Source organism: Scyliorhinus torazame, chromosome 14 (genome assembly GCF_047496885.1).
Source record: "Scyliorhinus torazame isolate Kashiwa2021f chromosome 14, sScyTor2.1, whole genome shotgun sequence".
NCBI lineage: Eukaryota > Metazoa > Chordata > Chondrichthyes > Carcharhiniformes > Scyliorhinidae > Scyliorhinus > Scyliorhinus torazame.
Window position 1 is genome coordinate 224,493,134 of NC_092720.1, and position 22,791 is coordinate 224,515,924.

General features: G+C 45.0%; 1 protein-coding gene across 3 annotated transcripts in view; it reads left to right on the top strand.

Annotated features, from left to right (window-relative positions):
• LOC140390587 (uncharacterized) overlaps positions 1 to 22,791 on the top strand; it is a 93,022-nt gene that overhangs the window by 52,111 nt on the left and 18,120 nt on the right. For all 3 annotated transcript variants that reach the window (XM_072475790.1, XM_072475791.1, XM_072475792.1), the window contains one exon: positions 6,884 to 6,976. In XM_072475790.1, coding sequence (XP_072331891.1) covers positions 6,884 to 6,957 — 74 coding nt within the window. In that variant the 3' untranslated portion in view covers positions 6,958 to 6,976. The remainder of the gene's footprint in view (positions 1 to 6,883; positions 6,977 to 22,791) is intronic.

Genomic DNA, 22,791 nt, shown 5'->3' on the forward strand with positions numbered 1-22,791 from the left:
GAGCCATTCTGCAGCCCGTGTGTCTGACCAAACTCCCCCAGGGCAGAGCCATTCTGCAGCCTGTCTGTCCCACCAAACTCCCCCAGGACAGAGCCATTCTGCAGCCTGTCTGTCCGACCAAACTCCCCCCGGACAGAGCCATTCTGCAGCCTGTCTGTCCGACCAAACTCCCCCGGGACAGAGCCATTCTGCAGCCTGTCTGTCCCACCAAACTCCCCCAGGACAGAGCCATTCTGCAGCCTGTCTGTCCGACCAAACTCCCCCGGGACAGAGCCATTCTGCAGCCTGTCTATCCCACCAAACTCCCCCGGGACAGAGCCATTCTGCAGCCTGTCTGTCCGACCAAACTCCCCCGGGACAGAGCCATTCTGCAGCCTGTCTATCCCACCAAACTCCCCGGGACAGAGCCCTGCTGATGCTTCTCTTCTGGAATAAAATTTCACTCCCTTTGACTGTGAGCAGCCTCCAGCTTCACAGCTGAAGGCTATTTCAAATGAGGGATTACTGAGAGCACTTCACACCCCTGAGCTCTCACGTGCCTCCTCGAAGGCCCAAGTGCTGAGTCTGAGAGGGCGATTAGTGCGCTGCTCGTCCAACGACCTTGGGTGCCTGAACCCGAGGAGCGTCTGTGCCATAGTCTGCCGACAATCTAATACCGAAGAGCAGGGCTTCACCACAGAGGAGCGCCTCGTGGATGAAGTGTCTGGATGAGCGGAGGGCAGCTGAGCCCACCGGAGGTCTGGGGTCGAGGAGAGTGTGCAGAGTGAGGCTTTGCAGCACGACTGACGAACCGGATGGCATTCCAGAGAGAAGGTGGGCCAGTCATGGTAAGGGTGGCGGGAGGCTTGCAGCATTTGGGGGTCCCGGGATGGAAGGCCAAACTGATTATTATCCTTTCCCCTGCGCCAATTCCTTCCAGATAATACATTGGGCACAATTAACAGAAAATAAGCGCTGGAAACGACCCGCCTATCTAACGGTGGAGCCGCAGTCACGTCATTTCCAAGCGGACGTCTTCTGCGCACGAAGAGATTGAGTCGCCATTTTTAAATGGCGCCCTGATCTCCTGACCTCTGATGTGACCCCCGGACCTCTGCAATGCCCCAACACATCCCACTTCATACGGAAAGGACACCCCGGGCTCCATCCTGGCACAGGCAAAATACCGCCTGGGCACCATGGCAGTGCCAGGGACCCTGCCCAGAGGCAGCCCACCCGGGCACAGGCCTCACATCACCTGGGCGACCCTCTCCAAGGGCCTTTCCACCTGGGAATGGTGCCCGGCTGGGGCCTCAACAGACAGGCTGCTCGATACCGGGTCTCGCCCATGCCAGTCTGGGTCCCGCCCACGCCAGTCTGGGTCCCGCCCATGCCAGTCTGGGTCGCGCCCATGCCAGTCTGGGTCGTGCCCATGCCAGTCTGGGTCCCGCCCATGCCAGTCTGGGTCCCGCCCACGCCAGTCTGGGTCCCGCCCACGCCAGTCTGGGTCCCGCCCATGCCAGTCTGGGTCCTGCCCATGCCAGTCTGGGTCCCGCCCATGCCAGTCTGGGTCCCGCCCATACCAGTCTGGGTCCCGCCCATGCCAGTCTGGGTCCCACCCATGCCAGTCTGGGTCCCGCCCACGCCAGTCTGGGTCCCGCCCACGCCAGTCTGGGTCCCGCCCACGCCAATCTGGGTCCCACCCATACCAGTCTGGGACGCGCCCATGCCAGTCTGGGTCCCGCCCACGCCAGTCTGGGTCTCGCCCATGCCAGTCTGGGTCCCGCCCACGTCAGTCTGGGACCCGCCCAGGCCAGTCTGGGTCCCGCCCATGCCAATCTGGGTCCCGCCCATGCCAGTCTGGGTCACGCCCATGCCAGTCTGGGTCGCGCCCATGCCAGTCTGGGTCGCGCCCATGCCAGTCTGGGTCGCGCCCATGCCAGTCTGGGTCCCGCCCACGCCAGTCTGGGTCTCGCCCACGCCAGTCTGGGTCCTGCCCACGCCAGTCTGGGTCCCGCCCATGCCAGTCTGGGTCCCGCCCATGCCAGTCTGGGTCCCACCCATGCCAGTCTGGGTCCCGCCCACGCCAGTCTGGGTCTCGCCCATGCCAGTCTGGGTCCCGCCCACGCCAGTCTGGGTCTCGCCCATGCCAGTCTGGGTCCAGCCCACGCCAGCCTGGGTCCCGCCCATGCCAGTCTGGGTCCCGCCCATGCCAGTCTGGGTCACGCCCGTGCCAGTCTGGGTCGCGCCCATGCCAGTCTGGGTCGCGCCCACGCCAGTCTGGGTCTCGCCCACGCCAGTCTGGGTCCCGCCCACGCCAGTCTGGGTCCCGCCCACGCCAGTCTGGGTCCTGCCCATGCCAGTCTGGGTCCCGCCCATGCCAGTCTGGGTCCCGCCCACGCCAGTCTGGGTCCCGCCCACGCCAGTCTGGGTCCTGCCCAGGCCAGTCTGGGTCGCGCCCATGCCAATCTGGGTCCCGCCCATGCCAGTCTGCGTCCCACCCATGCCAGTCTGCGTCCCGCCCACGCCAATCTGGGTCGCGCCCATGCCAATCTGGTTCCCACCCATGCCAGCCTGCGTCCCGCCCAGGCCAGTCTGGGTCCCGCCCATACCAGTCTGGGTCCCACCCATGCCAGTCTGGGTCCTGCCCATGCCAGTATGGGTCCTGCCCATGCCAGTCTGGGTCCCGCCCATGCCAGTCTGGGTCTGGTTAGGTCTGGCGAGGCTTCTCCCGGGATTTACCGGCTGCATCCCGCCCAGATTCCGGTGCGACGCGGCCGGAGGAGCGCTGGTTTGGGATCCCGCAGAGGCAGCTCTTACCATAAGAACATAAGAACTAGGAGCAGGAGTAGGCCATCTGGCCCCTCGAGCCTGCTCCGCCATTCAATGAGACCATGGCTGATCTTTTGTGGACTCAGCTCCACTTTCCGGCCCGAACACCAGAACCCTTAATCCCTTTATTCTTCAAAAAACTATCTATCTTTATCTTAAAAACATTTAATGAAGGAGCCTCTACTGCTTCACTGGGCAAGGAATTCCATAGATTCACAACCCTTTGGGTAAAGAAGTTCCTCCTAAACTCAGTCCTAAATCTACTTCCCCTTATTTTGAGGCTATGCCCCCCTAGTTCTGCTTTCACCCGCCAGTGGAAACAACCTGCCCGCATCTATCCTATCTATTCCCTTCATAATCTTATATGTTTCTATAAGATCCCCCCTCATCCTTCTAAATTCCAACGAGTACAGTCCCAGTCTACTCAACCTCTCCTCGTAATCCAACCCCTTCAGCTCTGGGATTAACCTAGTGAATCTCCTCTGCACACCCTCCAGTGCCAGTACGTCCTTTCTCAAGTAAGGAGACCAAAACTGAACACAATACTCCAGGTGTGGCCTCACTAACAGCGTATACAATTGCAGCATAACCTCCCTAGTCTTAAACTCCATCCCTCTAGCAATGAAGGACAAAATTCCATTTGCCTTCTTAATCACCTGTTGCACCTGAAAACCAACTTTCTGCGACTCATGCACTAGCACACCCAGGTCTCTCTGCACAGCAGCATGTTTTAATATTTTATCATTTAAATAATAATCCCTTGTGCTGTTATTCCGACCAAAATGGATAATCACACATTTGTCAACATTGTATTCCATCTGCCAGACCCTAGCCCATTCACTTAGCCGATCCAAATCCCTCTGCAGACTTCCAGTATCCTCTGCACTTTTTGCTTTACCACTTATCTTAGTGTCATCTGCAAACTTGGACACATTGCCCTTGGTCCCCAACTCCAAATCATCTATGTAAATTGTGAACAGTTGTGGGCCCAACACTGATCCCTGAGGGACACCACTAGCTACTGATTGCCAACCAGAGAAACACCTATTAATCCCCACTCTTTGCTTTCTATTAATTAACCAATCCTCTATCCATGCTACTACTTTCCCCATAATGCCATGCATCTTTATCTTCTGCAACAACCTTTTGTGTGGCACCTTGTCAAAGGCTTTCTGGAAATCCAGATATACCACATCCATTGGCTCCCCGTTATCTACCGCACTGTTAATGTCCTCAAAAAAATCCACTAAATTAGTTAGGCACGACCTGCCCTTTATGAACCCATGCTGCGCCTGTCCAATGTGACAATTTCCATCCAGATGCCTCGCTATTTCTTCCTTGATGATAGATTCCAGCATCTTCCCTACTACCGAAGTTAAGCTCACTGGCCTATAATTACCCACTTTCTGCCTACCTCCTTTTTTAAACAGTGGTGTCACGTTTGCTAATTTCCAATCCGCCGGGACCACCCCAGAGTCTAGTGAATTTTGGTAAATTATCACTAGTGCATTTGCAATTTCCCTAGCCATCTCTTTTAGAACTCTGGGATGCATTCCATCAGGGCCAGGAGACTTGTCTACCTTTAGCCCCATTAGCTTGCCCATCACTACCTCCTTGGTGATATCAATCCTCTCAAGGTCCTCACCTGTCATAGCCTCATTTCCATCAGTCACTGGCATGTTATTTGTGTCTTCCACTGTGAAGACCGACCCAAAAAACCTGTTCAGTTCCTCAGCCATTTCCTCATCTCCCATTATTAAATCTCCCTTCTCATCCTCTAAAGGGCCAATATTTACCTTAACCACTCTTTTTTGTTTTATGTATTTGTAGAAACATTTACTGTCTGTTTTTATATTCTGAGCAAGTTTACTCTCATAATCTATCTTACTCTTCTTTATAGCTTTTTTAGTAGCTTTCTGTTGTCCCCTAAAGATTTCCCAGTCCTCTAGTCTCCCACTGATCTTTGCTACTTTGTATGTTTTTTCCTTCAATTTGATACTCTCCCTTATTTCCTTATATATCCACTGTCGATTTTCCCTCTTTTTACCGTCCTTCCTTTTTGTTGGTATAAACCTTTGCTGGGCACTGTGAAAAATCACTTGAAAGGTTCTCCACTGTTCCTCAACTGTTTCACCATAAAGTCTTTGCTCCCAGTCTACCTTAGCTAGTTCTTCTCTCATCCCATTGTAATCGCCTTTGTTTAAGCACAAAACACTAGTGCTTGATTTTACCTTCTCACCCTCCATCTGTATTTTAAATTCCACCATATTGTGATCGCTCCTTCCGAGAGGATCCCTAACTATGAGATCCTGAATCAATCCTGTCTCATTACACAGGACCAGATCTAGGACCGCTTGTTCCCTCATAGGTTCCATTACATACTGTTCGAGGAAACTATCGCGGATACATTCTATAAACTCCTCCTCAAGGCTGCCTTGACCGACCTGGTTAAACCAATCAACATGTAGATTAAAATCCCCCATGATAACTGCTGTACCATTTCTACATGCATCAGTTATCTCTTTGTTTATTGCCTGCCCCACCATAATGTTACTATTTGGTGGCCTATAGATTACTCCTATCAGTGACTTTTTCGCCTTACTATTCCCGATTTCCACCTAAATGGATTCAACCTTATCCTCCATAGCACCGATGTCATCCCTTACTGTTGCCCGGATGTCATCCTTAAATAACAGAGCTACACCACCTCCCTTACCATCCACTCTGTCCTTCCGAATAGTTTGATACCCTCGGATATTTAACTCCCAGTCGTGACCATCCTTTAACCATGTTTCAGTAATGGCCACTAAATCATAGTCATTCACGATGATTTGCGCCATCAACTCATTCACCTTATTCCGAATACTACGAGCATTCAGGTAAAGTACACTTATGTTGGCTTTTTTACCTCTGTTCTGAATCTTAACACCTCGATCAGTAACCTCTCCTAAGTTATATTTCCTCTTAACCTTTCTCCTAATTTTCCTTGTCGTTGAACCCATATCTTCCTGTAACAACCTGCCACGTCGCTTACCGTTAATGTTTTTACTTCCCGGTTTATTCCTTTTAGTATTACTGGGCCTATTCACTGAGCTCCCCTCAGTCACTGTACCTTGTACTGTCGCCCTTTTTGATTTTTGACTATGGCTTCTCTGCCTTACACTTTCCCCCTTACTGCCTTTTATTTCTGTCTCTGTCTTCCAACTTCCTGCATCGGTTCCCATCCCCCTACCACATTAGTTTAAACCCTCCCCAACAGCTCTAGCAAACACCCCCCCTAGGACATCGGTTCCAGTCCTGCCCAGGTGCAGACCGTCCGGTTTGTACTGGTCCCACCTCCCCCAGAACCGGTTCCAATGTCCCAGGAATTTGAATCTCGCCCTCTTGCACCATCTCTCGAGCCACGTATTCATCCTCTCTATCCTGTCATTCCTACCCTGACTAGCTCGTGGCACTGGTAGCAATCCTGAGATTACTCTTTGAGGTCCTACTTTTTAGTTTAACTCCTAGCTCACTAAATTCAGCTTGTAGGACCTCGTCCCGTTTTTTTACCTATATCGTTGGTGCCTATGTGCCCCACGACAGCTGGCTGTTCACCCTCCCCCTCCACCATGCCCGTGGCAACCAAGTCTGGCAGGCGGCGGAGACAGCAGGAACGGCATTGCGAACTAGAGCTGGCACTGCTTGTGCAAGGGGCCGCCGCACACACTGTAGGCGTGGCCACCCAGCAAACTGAGGGGTGGGCCTGAAGGGGAGGCCTGCAATGGATCAACGTACACAGGCCGGCTGGCGTGCTGGGGGGTTGACTGGGAGTAAGGGCTGAGGGAGGGTTTGAGAGCAGCTCCCCATTGTTAGCAACGAGCAGCTAATGCACTAGTCTAACGAATCGGTCTTGGGAAAGACTGGACTGAGCGCTGTGAGTGTCAAGATGTTCCCAGTTCCCTTTCAGTATTTCAATCATTCACCAGCAGAAGCTCGTTGCTCAATCAGGTGAATTTTGAACCTGTTATATTGATGCTTTATACACTGCCAGAATCGTCTTCATTCCCTGCCCATCTCTCTCTTCTTACAGTCCAGGAAGATGATATGCATGTGCAGCTGCAAACAGTCAGACATGCAACTCAACAACGCTTACTGGCAATCTAGATCGGAGTGTTGTTACAAGGTACAGTATTAGAGAACAAATTTAAATCATGTCTGATATAAAATTACACAGTGCGGTACCAGAGAGTAATGTTATATCACACAGTGCAGTACCAGAGTGTAATGTTACAGCACACAGTGCGGTACCAGAGTGTAATGTTATATCACACAGTGCGGTACCAGAGTGTAATGTTACAGCACACAGTGCGGTACCAGAGTGTAATGTTATATCACACAGTGCGGTACCAGAGTGTAATGTTATATCACACAGTGCGGTACCAGAGTGTAATGTTATATCACACAGTGCGGGACCAGAGTGTAATGTTACAGCACACAGTGCGGTACCAGAGTGTAATGTTATATCACACAGTGCGGTACCAGAGTGTAATGTTATATCACACAGTGCGGTACCAGAGTGTAATGTTATATCACAAAGTGCAGTATCAGAGTGTAATGTTATATCACACAGTGCGGTACCAGAGTGTAATGTTATATCACACAGTGCGGTACCAGAGTGTAATGTTATATCACACAGTGCGGTACCAGAGTGTAATGTTATATCACACAGTGCAGTACCAGAGTGTAATTTTATATCACACAGTGCAGTATCACAGTGTAATGTTATATCACAAAGTGCAGTATCAGAGTGTAATGTTATATCACACAGTGCGGTACCAGAGTGTAATGTTATATCACACAGTGCGGTACCAGAGTGTAATGTTATATCACACAGTGCGGTACCAGAGTGTAATGTTATATCACACAGTGCGGTACCAGAGTGTAATGTTATATCACACAGTGCGGTACCAGAGTGTAATGTTATATCACACAGTGCGGTACCAGAGTGTAATGTTATATCACACAGTGCGGTACCAGAGTGTAATGTTATGTCACACAGTGCAGTACCAGAGTGTAATGTTATATCACACAGTGCAGTGCCAGAGTGTAATGTTATATCACACAGTGCGGTACCAGAGTGTAATGATATATCACACAGTGCGGTACCAGAGTGTAATGTTATATCACACAGGGCGGTACCAGAGAGTAATGTTATATCACACAGTGCAGTACCAGAGTGTAATGTTATATCACACACTGCGGTACCAGAGTGCAATGTTATATCACACAGTGCGGTACCAGAGTGTAATGTTATATCACACAGTGCGGTACCAGAGTGTAATGTTATATAACACAGTGCAGTACCAGAGTGTAATGTTATATCACACACTGCGGTACCAGAGTGTAATGTTATCTCACACAGTGCAGTACCAGAGTGTAATGTTATATCACACAGTGCGGTACCAGAGTGTAATGTTATATCACACAGTGCGGTACCAGAGTGTAATGTTATCTCACACAGTGCAGTACCAGAGTGTAATGTTATATCATACAGTGCAGTTCCAGAGTGTAATGTTATATCACACAGTGCGGTACCAGAGTGTAATGTTATATCACACAGTGCGGTACCAGAGTGTAATGTTATATCACACAGTGCGGTACCAGAGTGTAATGTTATATCACACAGCGCAGTACCAGAGTGTAATGTTATATCACACAGTGCAGTACCAGAGTGTAATGTTATATCACACAGTGCGGTACCAGAGTGTAATGTTATATCACACAGTGCGGTACCAGAGTGTAATGTTATATCACACAGTGCCGGACCAGAGTGTAATGTTATATCACACAGTGCGGTACCAGAGTGTAATGTTATATCACACAGTGCGGTACCAGAGTGTAATGTTATATCACACAGTGCGGTACCAGAGTGTAATGTTATATCACACAGTGCGGTACCAGAGTATAATGTTATATCACACAGTGCGGTACCAGAGTGTAATGTTATATCACTCAGTGCAGTACCAGAGTGTAATGTTACATCACACAGTGCGGTACCAGAGTGTAATGTTATATCACACAGTGCGGTACCAGAGTGTAATGTTATATCACACAGTGCAGTACCAGAGTGTAATGTTATATCACACAGTGCGGTACCAGAGTGTAATGTTATATCACACACTGCGGTACCAGAGTGTAATGTTATATCACACAGTGCGGTACCAGAGTGTAATGTTATATCACACAGTGCGGTACCAGAGTATAATGTTATATCACACAGGGCGGTACCAGAGTGTAATGTTATATCACTCAGTGCAGTACCAGAGTGTAATGTTACATCACACAGTGCGGTACCAGAGTGTAATGTTATATCACACAGTGCAGTACCAGAGTGTAATGTTATATCACACAGTGCAGTACCAGAGTGTAATGTTATATCACACAGTGCGGTACCAGAGTATAATGTTATATCACACAGTGCGGTACCAGAGTCTAATGTTATATCACTCAGTGCAGTACCAGAGTGTAATGTTACATCACACAGTGCGGTACCAGAGTGTAATGTTATATCACACAGTGCGGTACCAGAGTGTAATGTTATATCACACAGTGCGGTACCAGAGTATAATGTTATATCACACAGTGCCGGACCAGAGTGTAATGTTATATCACACAGTGCGGTACCAGAGTGTAATGTTATATCACACAGTGCGGTACCAGAGTGTAATGTTATATCACACAGTGCGGTACCAGAGTGTAATGTTATATCACACAGTGCGGTACCAGAGTATAATGTTATATCACACAGTGCAGTCCCAGAGTGTAATGTTACATCACACAGTGCGGTACCAGAGTGTAATGTTATATCACACAGTGCAGTACCAGAGTGTAATGTTACATCACACAGTGCGGTACCAGAGTGTAATGTTATATCACACAGTGCAGTATCAGAGTGTAATGTTATATCACACAGTGCGGTACCAGAGTGTAATGTTATATCACACAGTGCAGTACCAGAGTGTAATGTTACATCACACAGTGCGGTACCAGAGTGTAATGTTATATCACACAGTGCGGTACCAGAGTGTAATGTTATATCACACAGTGCAGTACCAGAGGGTAATGTTATATCACACAGTGCGGTACCAGAGTGTAATGTTATATCACACAGTGCGGTACCAGAGTGCAATGTTATATCACACAGTGCAGTACCAGAGTGTAATGTTATATCACACACTGCGGTACCAGAGTGTAATGTTATATCACACAGTGCAGTACCAGAGTGTAATGTTATATCACACAGTGCAGTACCAGAGTGTAATGTTATATCACACAGTGCGGTACCAGAGTGTAATGTTATATCACACAGTGCGGTACCAGAGTGTAATGTTATATCACACAGTGCGGTACCACAATGTAATGTTATATCACACAGTGCGGTACCAGAGTGTAATGTTATATCACACAGTGCGGTACCACAATGTAATGTTATATCACACAGTGCGGTACCAGAGTGTAATGTTATATCACACAGTGCGGTACCAGAGTGTAATGTTATATCACACAGTGCGGTACCAGAGTGTAATGTTATAACACACAGTGCGGTACCACAATGTAATGTCATATCACACAGTGCGGTACCAGAGTGTAATATTATATCACACAGTGCGGTACCAGAGTGTAATGTTATATCACACAGTGCAGTACCAGAGTGTAATGTTATATCACACAGTGCGGTACCAGAGTGTAATGTTATATCACACAGTGCGGTACCAGAGTGTAATGTTATATCACACAGTGCGGTACCAGAGTGTAATGTTATATCACACAGTGCGGTACCAGATGTAATGTTATATCACACAGTGCGGTACCAGAGTGTGATGTTATATCACACAGTGCGGTACCAGAGTGTAATGTTATATCACACAGTGCAGTACCAGAGTGTAATGTTATATCACACAGTGCGGTACCAGAGTGTAATGCTATATCACACAGTGCAGTACCAGAGTGTAATGTTATATTACACAGTGCAGTACCAGAGTGTAATGTTATATCACACAGTGCAGTACCAGAGTGTAATGTTATATCACACAGTGCAGTCCCAGAGTGTAATGTTACATCACACAGTGCGGTACCAGAGTGTAATGTTATATCACACAGTGCGGTACCAGAGTGTAATGTTATATCACACAGTGCGGTACCATAGTGTATTGTTATATCACACAGTACGGTACCAGAGTGTAATGTTATATCAGACATGGCAGTACCAGAGTGTAATGTTATATCACACAGTGCAGTCCCAGAGTGTAATGTTACTTCACACAGTGCAGTACCAGAGTGTAATGTTATATCACACAGTGCGGTACCAGAGTGTAATGTTATATCACACAGTGCGGTACCAGAGTCTAATGTTATATCACACAGTGCGGTACCAGAGTGTAATGTTATATCACACAGTGCGGTACCAGAGTGTAATGTTATATCACACAGTGCGGTACCAGAGTGTAATGTTATATCACACAGTGCGGTACCAGAGTGTAATGTTATATCACACAATGCGGTACCAGAGTGTAATGTTATATCACACAGTGCGGTACCAGAGTGTAATGTTATAACACACAGTACAGTACCAGAGTCTGGTGATATATCACACAGTGCGGTACCAGAGTGTAATGTTATATCACAAAGTGCAGTACCAGAGAGTAATGTTATATCACACAGTGCGGTACCAGAGTGTAATGTTATATCACACAGTGCGGTACCAGAGTGTAATGTTATATCACACAGTGCGGTACCAGAGTGTATTGTTATATCACACAGTGCTGTACCAGAGTGTAATGTTATATCACACAGTGCAGTACCAGAGTGTAATGTTATATCACACAGTGCGGTACTAGAGTGTAATGTTATATCACACAGTGCAGTACCAGAGTGTAATGTTAAATCACACAGTGCAGTACCAGAGTGTAATGTAATATCACACAGTGCGGTACCAGAGTGTAATGTTATATCACACAGTGCAGTACCAGAGTGTAATTTAATATCACACAGTGCGGTTCCAGAGTGTAATGTTATATCACACAGTGCGGTACCAGAGAGTAATGTTATATCACACAGGGCAGTACCAGAGTGTAATGTTATATCACACAGTGCAGTACCAGAGAGTAATGTTATATCACACAGTGCGGTACCAGAGTGTAATGTTATATCACACAGTGCAGTACCAGAGTGTAATGTTATATCACACAGTGCGGTACCAGAGTGTAATGTTATATCACACAGTGCGGTACCAGAGTGTAATGTTATATCACACAGTGCGGTACCAGAGTGTAATGTTATATCACAGTGCGGTACCAGAGTGTAATGTTATATCACACAGTGCGGTACCAGAGTGTAATGTTATATCACACAGTGCGGTACCAGAGTGTAATGTTATATCACACAGTGCGGTACCAGAGTGTAATGTAATATCACACAGTGCAGTACCAGAGTGTAATGTTATATCACACAGTGCAGTACCAGAGTGTAATGTTATATCACACAGTGCAGTACCAGAGTGTAATGTTATATCACTCAGTGCGGTAGCAGAGTGTAATGTTATATCACACAGTGCAGTACCAGAGGGTAATGTTATATCACTCAGTGCGGTACCAGAGTGTAATGTTATATCACACAGTGCAGTACCAGAGTGTAATGTTATATCACTCAGTGCGGTACCAGAGTGTAATGTTATATCACACAGTGCAGTACCAGAGTGTAATGTTATATCACACAGTGCGGTACCAGAGTGTAATGTTACATCACACAGTGCGGTACCAGCGTGTAATGTTATATCACACAGTGCGGTACCAGAGTGTAATGTTATATCACACAGTGCGGTACCAGAGTGTAATGTTATATCACACAGTGCGGTACCAGAGTGTAATGTTATATCACACAGTGCGGTACCAGAGTGTAATGTTATATCACACAGTGCGGTACCAGAGTGTAATGTTATATCACACAGGGCGGTACCAGAGTGTAATGTTATATCACACAGTGCAGTACCAGAGTGTAATGTTATATCACACAGTGCGGTACCAGAGTGTAATGTTATATCACACAGTGCGGTACCAGAGTGTAATGTTATATCACACGGTGCAGTATCAAAGTGTAATGTTATATCACACAGTGCGGTACCAGAGAGTAATGTTATATCATACAGTTCAGTACCAGAGTGTAATGTTATATCACACAGTGCGGTACCAGAGTGTAATGTTATATCACACAGTGCGGTACCAGAGTGTAATGTTATATCACACAGTGCGGTACCAGAGTGTAATGTTATATCACAGTGCGGTACCAGAGTGTAATGTTATATCACACAGTGCGGTACCAGAGTGTAATGTTATATCACACAGTGCGGTACCAGAGTGTAATGTTATATCACACAGTGCGGTACCAGAGTGTAATGTAATATCACACAGTGCAGTACCAGAGTGTAATGTTATATCACACAGTGCAGTACCAGAGTGTAATGTTATATCACACAGTGTAGTACCAGAGTGTAATGTTATATCACACAGTGCGGTACCAGAGTGTAATGTTATATCACACACTGCGGTACCAGAGTGTAATGTTATATCACACAGTGCAGTACCAGAGTGTAATGTTATATCACACAGTGCAGTACCAGAGTGTAATGTTATATCACTCAGTGCGGTAGCAGAGTGTAATGTTATATCACACAGTGCAGTACCAGAGTGTAATGTTATATCACTCAGTGCGGTACCAGAGTGTAATGTTATATCACACAGTGCAGTACCAGAGTGTAATGTTATATCACTCAGTGCGGTACCAGAGTGTAATGTTATATCACACAGTGCAGTACCAGAGTGTAATGTTATATCACACAGTGCGGTACCAGAGTGTAATGTTATATCACACAGTGCGGTACCAGAGTGTAATGTTATATCACACAGTGCGGTACCAGAGTGTAATGTTATATCACACAGTGCGGTACCAGAGTGTAATGTTATATCACACAGTGCGGTACCAGAGTGTAATGTTATATCACACAGTGCGGTACCAGAGTGTAATGTTATATCACAAAGTGCAGTATCAGAGTGTAATGTTATATCACACAGTGCGGTACCAGAGTGTAATGTTATATCACACAGTGCGGTACCAGAGTGTAATGTTATATCACACAGTGCGGTACCAGAGTGTAATGTTATATCACACAGTGCAGTACCAGAGTGTAATTTTATATCACACAGTGCAGTATCACAGTGTAATGTTATATCACAAAGTGCAGTATCAGAGTGTAATGTTATATCACACAGTGCGGTACCAGAGTGTAATGTTATATCACACAGTGCGGTACCAGAGTGTAATGTTATATCACACAGTGCGGTACCAGAGTGTAATGTTATATCACACAGTGCGGTACCAGAGTGTAATGTTATATCACACAGTGCGGTACCAGAGTGTAATGTTATATCACACAGTGCGGTACCAGAGTGTAATGTTATATCACACAGTGCGGTACCAGAGTGTAATGTTATGTCACACAGTGCAGTACCAGAGTGTAATGTTATATCACACAGTGCAGTGCCAGAGTGTAATGTTATATCACACAGTGCGGTACCAGAGTGTAATGATATATCACACAGTGCGGTACCAGAGTGTAATGTTATATCACACAGGGCGGTACCAGAGAGTAATGTTATATCACACAGTGCAGTACCAGAGTGTAATGTTATATCACACACTGCGGTACCAGAGTGCAATGTTATATCACACAGTGCGGTACCAGAGTGTAATGTTATATCACACAGTGCGGTACCAGAGTGTAATGTTATATAACACAGTGCAGTACCAGAGTGTAATGTTATATCACACACTGCGGTACCAGAGTGTAATGTTATCTCACACAGTGCAGTACCAGAGTGTAATGTTATATCACACAGTGCGGTACCAGAGTGTAATGTTATATCACACAGTGCGGTACCAGAGTGTAATGTTATCTCACACAGTGCAGTACCAGAGTGTAATGTTATATCATACAGTGCAGTTCCAGAGTGTAATGTTATATCACACAGTGCGGTACCAGAGTGTAATGTTATATCACACAGTGCGGTACCAGAGTGTAATGTTATATCACACAGTGCGGTACCAGAGTGTAATGTTATATCACACAGCGCAGTACCAGAGTGTAATGTTATATCACACAGTGCAGTACCAGAGTGTAATGTTATATCACACAGTGCGGTACCAGAGTGTAATGTTATATCACACAGTGCGGTACCAGAGTGTAATGTTATATCACACAGTGCCGGACCAGAGTGTAATGTTATATCACACAGTGCGGTACCAGAGTGTAATGTTATATCACACAGTGCGGTACCAGAGTGTAATGTTATATCACACAGTGCGGTACCAGAGTGTAATGTTATATCACACAGTGCGGTACCAGAGTATAATGTTATATCACACAGTGCGGTACCAGAGTGTAATGTTATATCACTCAGTGCAGTACCAGAGTGTAATGTTACATCACACAGTGCGGTACCAGAGTGTAATGTTATATCACACAGTGCGGTACCAGAGTGTAATGTTATATCACACAGTGCAGTACCAGAGTGTAATGTTATATCACACAGTGCGGTACCAGAGTGTAATGTTATATCACACACTGCGGTACCAGAGTGTAATGTTATATCACACAGTGCGGTACCAGAGTGTAATGTTATATCACACAGTGCGGTACCAGAGTATAATGTTATATCACACAGGGCGGTACCAGAGTGTAATGTTATATCACTCAGTGCAGTACCAGAGTGTAATGTTACATCACACAGTGCGGTACCAGAGTGTAATGTTATATCACACAGTGCAGTACCAGAGTGTAATGTTATATCACACAGTGCAGTACCAGAGTGTAATGTTATATCACACAGTGCGGTACCAGAGTATAATGTTATATCACACAGTGCGGTACCAGAGTCTAATGTTATATCACTCAGTGCAGTACCAGAGTGTAATGTTACATCACACAGTGCGGTACCAGAGTGTAATGTTATATCACACAGTGCGGTACCAGAGTGTAATGTTATATCACACAGTGCGGTACCAGAGTATAATGTTATATCACACAGTGCCGGACCAGAGTGTAATGTTATATCACACAGTGCGGTACCAGAGTGTAATGTTATATCACACAGTGCGGTACCAGAGTGTAATGTTATATCACACAGTGCGGTACCAGAGTGTAATGTTATATCACACAGTGCGGTACCAGAGTATAATGTTATATCACACAGTGCAGTCCCAGAGTGTAATGTTACATCACACAGTGCGGTACCAGAGTGTAATGTTATATCACACAGTGCAGTACCAGAGTGTAATGTTACATCACACAGTGCGGTACCAGAGTGTAATGTTATATCACACAGTGCAGTATCAGAGTGTAATGTTATATCACACAGTGCGGTACCAGAGTGTAATGTTATATCACACAGTGCAGTACCAGAGTGTAATGTTACATCACACAGTGCGGTACCAGAGTGTAATGTTATATCACACAGTGCGGTACCAGAGTGTAATGTTATATCACACAGTGCAGTACCAGAGGGTAATGTTATATCACACAGTGCGGTACCAGAGTGTAATGTTATATCACACAGTGCGGTACCAGAGTGCAATGTTATATCACACAGTGCAGTACCAGAGTGTAATGTTATATCACACACTGCGGTACCAGAGTGTAATGTTATATCACACAGTGCAGTACCAGAGTGTAATGTTATATCACACAGTGCAGTACCAGAGTGTAATGTTATATCACACAGTGCGGTACCAGAGTGTAATGTTATATCACACAGTGCGGTACCAGAGTGTAATGTTATATCACACAGTGCGGTACCACAATGTAATGTTATATCACACAGTGCGGTACCAGAGTGTAATGTTATATCACACAGTGCGGTACCACAATGTAATGTTATATCACACAGTGCGGTACCAGAGTGTAATGTTATATCACACAGTGCGGTACCAGAGTGTAATGTTATATCACACAGTGCGGTACCAGAGTGTAATGTTATAACACACAGTGCGGTACCACAATGTAATGTCATATCACACAGTGCGGTACCAGAGTGTAATATTATATCACACAGTGCGGTACCAGAGTGTAATGTTATATCACACAGTGCAGTACCAGAGTGTAATGTTATATCACACAGTGCGGTACCAGAGTGTAATGTTATATCACACAGTGCGGTACCAGAGTGTAATGTTATATCACACAGTGCGGTACCAGAGTGTAATGTTATATCACACAGTGCGGTACCAGATGTAATGTTATATCACACAGTGCGGTACCAGAGTGTGATGTTATATCACACAGTGCGGTACCAGAGTGTAATGTTATATCACACAGTGCAGTACCAGAGTGTAATGTTATATCACACAGTGCGGTACCAGAGTGTAATGCTATATCACACAGTGCAGTACCAGAGTGTAATGTTATATTACACAGTGCAGTACCAGAGTGTAATGTTATATCACACAGTGCAGTACCAGAGTGTAATGTTATATCACACAGTGCAGTCCCAGAGTGTAATGTTACATCACACAGTGCGGTACCAGAGTGTAATGTTATATCACACAGTGCGGTACCAGAGTGTAATGTTATATCACACAGTGCGGTACCATAGTGTATTGTTATATCACACAGTACGGTACCAGAGTGTAATGTTATATCAGACATGGCAGTACCAGAGTGTAATGTTATATCACACAGTGCAGTCCCAGAGTGTAATGTTACTTCACACAGTGCAGTACCAGAGTGTAATGTTATATCACACAGTGCGGTACCAGAGTGTAATGTTATATCACACAGTGCGGTACCAGAGTCTAATGTTATATCACACAGTGCGGTACCAGAGTGTAATGTTATATCACACAGTGCGGTACCAGAGTGTAATGTTATATCACACAGTGCGGTACCAGAGTGTAATGTTATATCACACAGTGCGGTACCAGAGTGTAATGTTATATCACACAATGCGGTACCAGAGTGTAATGTTATATCACACAGTGCGGTACCAGAGTGTAATGTTATAACACACAGTACAGTACCAGAGTCTGGTGATATATCACACAGTGCGGTACCAGAGTGTAATGTTATATCACAAAGTGCAGTACCAGAGAGTAATGTTATATCACACAGTGCGGTACCAGAGTGTAATGTTATATCACACAGTGCGGTACCAGAGTGTAATGTTATATCACACAGTGCGGTACCAGAGTGTATTGTTATATCACACAGTGCTGTACCAGAGTGTAATGTTATATCACACAGTGCAGTACCAGAGTGTAATGTTATATCACACAGTGCGGTACTAGAGTGTAATGTTATATCACACAGTGCAGTACCAGAGTGTAATGTTAAATCACACAGTGCAGTACCAGAGTGTAATGTAATATCACACAGTGCGGTACCAGAGTGTAATGTTATATCACACAGTGCAGTACCAGAGTGTAATTTAATATCACACAGTGCGGTTCCAGAGTGTAATGTTATATCACACAGTGCGGTACCAGAGAGTAATGTTATATCACACAGGGCAGTACCAGAGTGTAATGTTATATCACACAGTGCAGTACCAGAGAGTAATGTTATATCACACAGTGCGGTACCAGAGTGTAATGTTATATCACACAGTGCAGTACCAGAGTGTAATGTTATATCACACAGTGCGGTACCAGAGTGTAATGTTATATCACACAGTGCGGTACCAGAGTGTAATGTTATATCACACAGTGCGGTACCAGAGTGTAATGTTATATCACAGTGCGGTACCAGAGTGTAATGTTATATCACACAGTGCGGTACCAGAGTGTAATGTTATATCACACAGTGCGGTACCAGAGTGTAATGTTATATCACACAGTGCGGTACCAGAGTGTAATGTAATATCACACAGTGCAGTACCAGAGTGTAATGTTATATCACACAGTGCAGTACCAGAGTGTAATGTTATATCACACAGTGCAGTACCAGAGTGTAATGTTATATCACTCAGTGCGGTAGCAGAGTGTAATGTTATATCACACAGTGCAGTACCAGAGGGTAATGTTATATCACTCAGTGCGGTACCAGAGTGTAATGTTATATCACACAGTGCAGTACCAGAGTGTAATGTTATATCACTCAGTGCGGTACCAGAGTGTAATGTTATATCACACAGTGCAGTACCAGAGTGTAATGTTATATCACACAGTGCGGTACCAGAGTGTAATGTTACATCACACAGTGCGGTACCAGCGTGTAATGTTATATCACACAGTGCGGTACCAGAGTGTAATGTTATATCACACAGTGCGGTACCAGAGTGTAATGTTATATCACACAGTGCGGTACCAGAGTGTAATGTTATATCACACAGTGCGGTACCAGAGTGTAATGTTATATCACACAGTGCGGTACCAGAGTGTAATGTTATATCACACAGGGCGGTACCAGAGTGTAATGTTATATCACACAGTGCAGTACCAGAGTGTAATGTTATATCACACAGTGCGGTACCAGAGTGTAATGTTATATCACACAGTGCGGTACCAGAGTGTAATGTTATATCACACGGTGCAGTATCAAAGTGTAATGTTATATCACACAGTGCGGTACCAGAGAGTAATGTTATATCATACAGTTCAGTACCAGAGTGTAATGTTATATCACACAGTGCGGTACCAGAGTGTAATGTTATATCACACAGTGCGGTACCAGAGTGTAATGTTATATCACACAGTGCGGTACCAGAGTGTAATGTTATATCACAGTGCGGTACCAGAGTGTAATGTTATATCACACAGTGCGGTACCAGAGTGTAATGTTATATCACACAGTGCGGTACCAGAGTGTAATGTTATATCACACAGTGCGGTACCAGAGTGTAATGTAATATCACACAGTGCAGTACCAGAGTGTAATGTTATATCACACAGTGCAGTACCAGAGTGTAATGTTATATCACACAGTGTAGTACCAGAGTGTAATGTTATATCACACAGTGCGGTACCAGAGTGTAATGTTATATCACACACTGCGGTACCAGAGTGTAATGTTATATCACACAGTGCAGTACCAGAGTGTAATGTTATATCACACAGTGCAGTACCAGAGTGTAATGTTATATCACTCAGTGCGGTAGCAGAGTGTAATGTTATATCACACAGTGCAGTACCAGAGTGTAATGTTATATCACTCAGTGCGGTACCAGAGTGTAATGTTATATCACACAGTGCAGTACCAGAGTGTAATGTTATATCACTCAGTGCGGTACCAGAGTGTAATGTTATATCACACAGTGCAGTACCAGAGTGTAATGTTATATCACACAGTGCGGTACCAGAGTGTAATGTTATATCACACAGTGCGGTACCAGAGTGTAATGTTATATCACACAGTGCGGTACCAGAGTGTAATGTTATATCACACAGTGCGGTACCAGAGTGTAATGTTATATCACACAGTGCGGTACCAGAGTGTAATGTTATATCACACAGTGCGGTACCAGAGTGTAATGTTATATCACACAGTGCGGTACCAGAGTGTAATGTTATATCACACAGGGCGGTACCAGAGTGTAATGTTATATCACACAGTGCAGTACCAGAGTGTAATGTTATATCACACAGTGCGGTACCAGAGTGTAATGTTATATCACACAGTGCGGTACCAGAGTGTAATGTTATATCACACGGTGCAGTATCAAAGTGTAATGTTATATCACACAGTGCGGTACCAGAGAGTAATGTTATATCATACAGTTCAGTACCAGAGTGTAATGTTATATCACACGGTGCAGTATAAGAGTGTAATGTTATATCACACAGTGCGGTACCAGAGTGTAATGTTATATCACACAGTGCGGTACCAGAGTGTAATGTTATATCACACAGTGCGGTAACAGAGTGTAATGTTATATCACACAGTGTAGTTCCAGAGTGTAATGTTATATCACACAGTGTGGTACCAGAGTGTAATGTTATATCACACAGTGCGGTACCAGAGTGTAATGTTATATCACACAGTGCAGTGCCAGAGTGTAATGTTATATCACACAGTGCGGTACCAGAGTGTAATGTTATATCACACGGCGCAGTATCAGAGTGTAATGTTATATCACACAGTGCGGTACCAGACTGTAATGTTATATCACACAGTGCAGTTTCGGAGTGTAATGTTACATCACACACTGCGGTACCAGAGTGTAATGTTATATCACAGTGCGGTACCAGAGTGTAATGTTATATCACACAGTGCGGTACCAGAGTGTAATGTTATATCACACAGTGCGGTACCAGAGTGTAATGTAATATCACACAGTGCAGTACCAGAGTGTAATGTTATATCACACAGTGCAGTACCAGAGTGTAATGTTATATCACACAGTGCAGTACCAGACTGTAATGTTATATCACACAGTGCGGTACCAGAGTGTAATGTTATATCACACACTGCGGTACCAGAGTGTAATGTTATATCACACAGTGCAGTACCAGAGTGTAATGTTATATCACACAGTGCAGTACCAGAGTGTAATGTTATATCACTCAGTGCGGTACCAGAGTGTAATGTTATATCACACAGTGCAGTACCAGAGTGTAATGTTATATCACTCAGTGCGGTACCAGAGTGTAATGTTATATCACACAGTGCAGTACCAGAGTGTAATGTTATATCACTCAGTGCGGTACCAGAGTGTAATGTTATATCACACAGTGCAGTACCAGAGTGTAATGTTATATCACACAGTGCAGTACCAGAGTGTAATGTTATATCACACAGTGCAGTACCAGAGTGTAATGTTATATCACACAGTGCAGTACCAGAGTGTAATGTTATATCACACAGTGCGGTACCAGAGTGTAATGTTATATCACACAGTGCGGTACCAGAGTGTAATGTTATATCACACAGTGCGGTACCAGAGTGTAATGTTATATCACACAGTGCAGTACCAGAGTGTAATGTTATATCACACAGTGCAGTACCAGAGTGTAATGTTATATCACACAGTGCGGTACCAGAGTGTAATGTTATATGACACAGTGCGGTACCAGAGTGTAATGTTATATCACACAGTGCAGTACCAGAGTGTAATGTTATATCACACAGTGCGGTACCAGAGTGTAATGTTATATCACACAGTGCGGTACCAGAGTGTAATGTTATATCACACAGTGCAGTACCAGAGGGTAATGTTATATCACACAGTGCGGTACCAGAGTGTAATGTTATATCACACAGTGCGGTACCAGAGTGCAATGTTATATCACACAGTGCAGTACCAGAGTGTAATGTTATATCACACACTGCGGTACCAGAGTGTAATGTTATATCACACAGTGCAGTACCAGAGTGTAATGTTATATCACACAGTGCAGTACCAGAGTGTAATGTTATATCACACAGTGCGGTACCAGAGTGTAATGTTATATCACACAGTGCGGTACCAGAGTGTAATGTTATATCACACAGTGCGGTACCACAATGTAATGTTATATCACACAGTGCGGTACCAGAGTGTAATGTTATATCACACAGTGCGGTACCACAATGTAATGTTATATCACACAGTGCGGTACCAGAGTGTAATGTTATATCACACAGTGCGGTACCAGAGTGTAATGTTATATCACACAGTGCGGTACCAGAGTGTAATGTTATAACACACAGTGCGGTACCACAATGTAATGTCATATCACACAGTGCGGTACCAGAGTGTAATATTATATCACACAGTGCGGTACCAGAGTGTAATGTTATATCACACAGTGCAGTACCAGAGTGTAATGTTATATCACACAGTGCAGTACCAGAGTGTAATGTTATATCACACAGTGCAGTACCAGAGTGTAATGTTATATCACACAGTGCGGTACCAGAGTGTAATGTTATATCACACAGTGCGGTACCAGAGTGTAATGTTATATCACACAGTG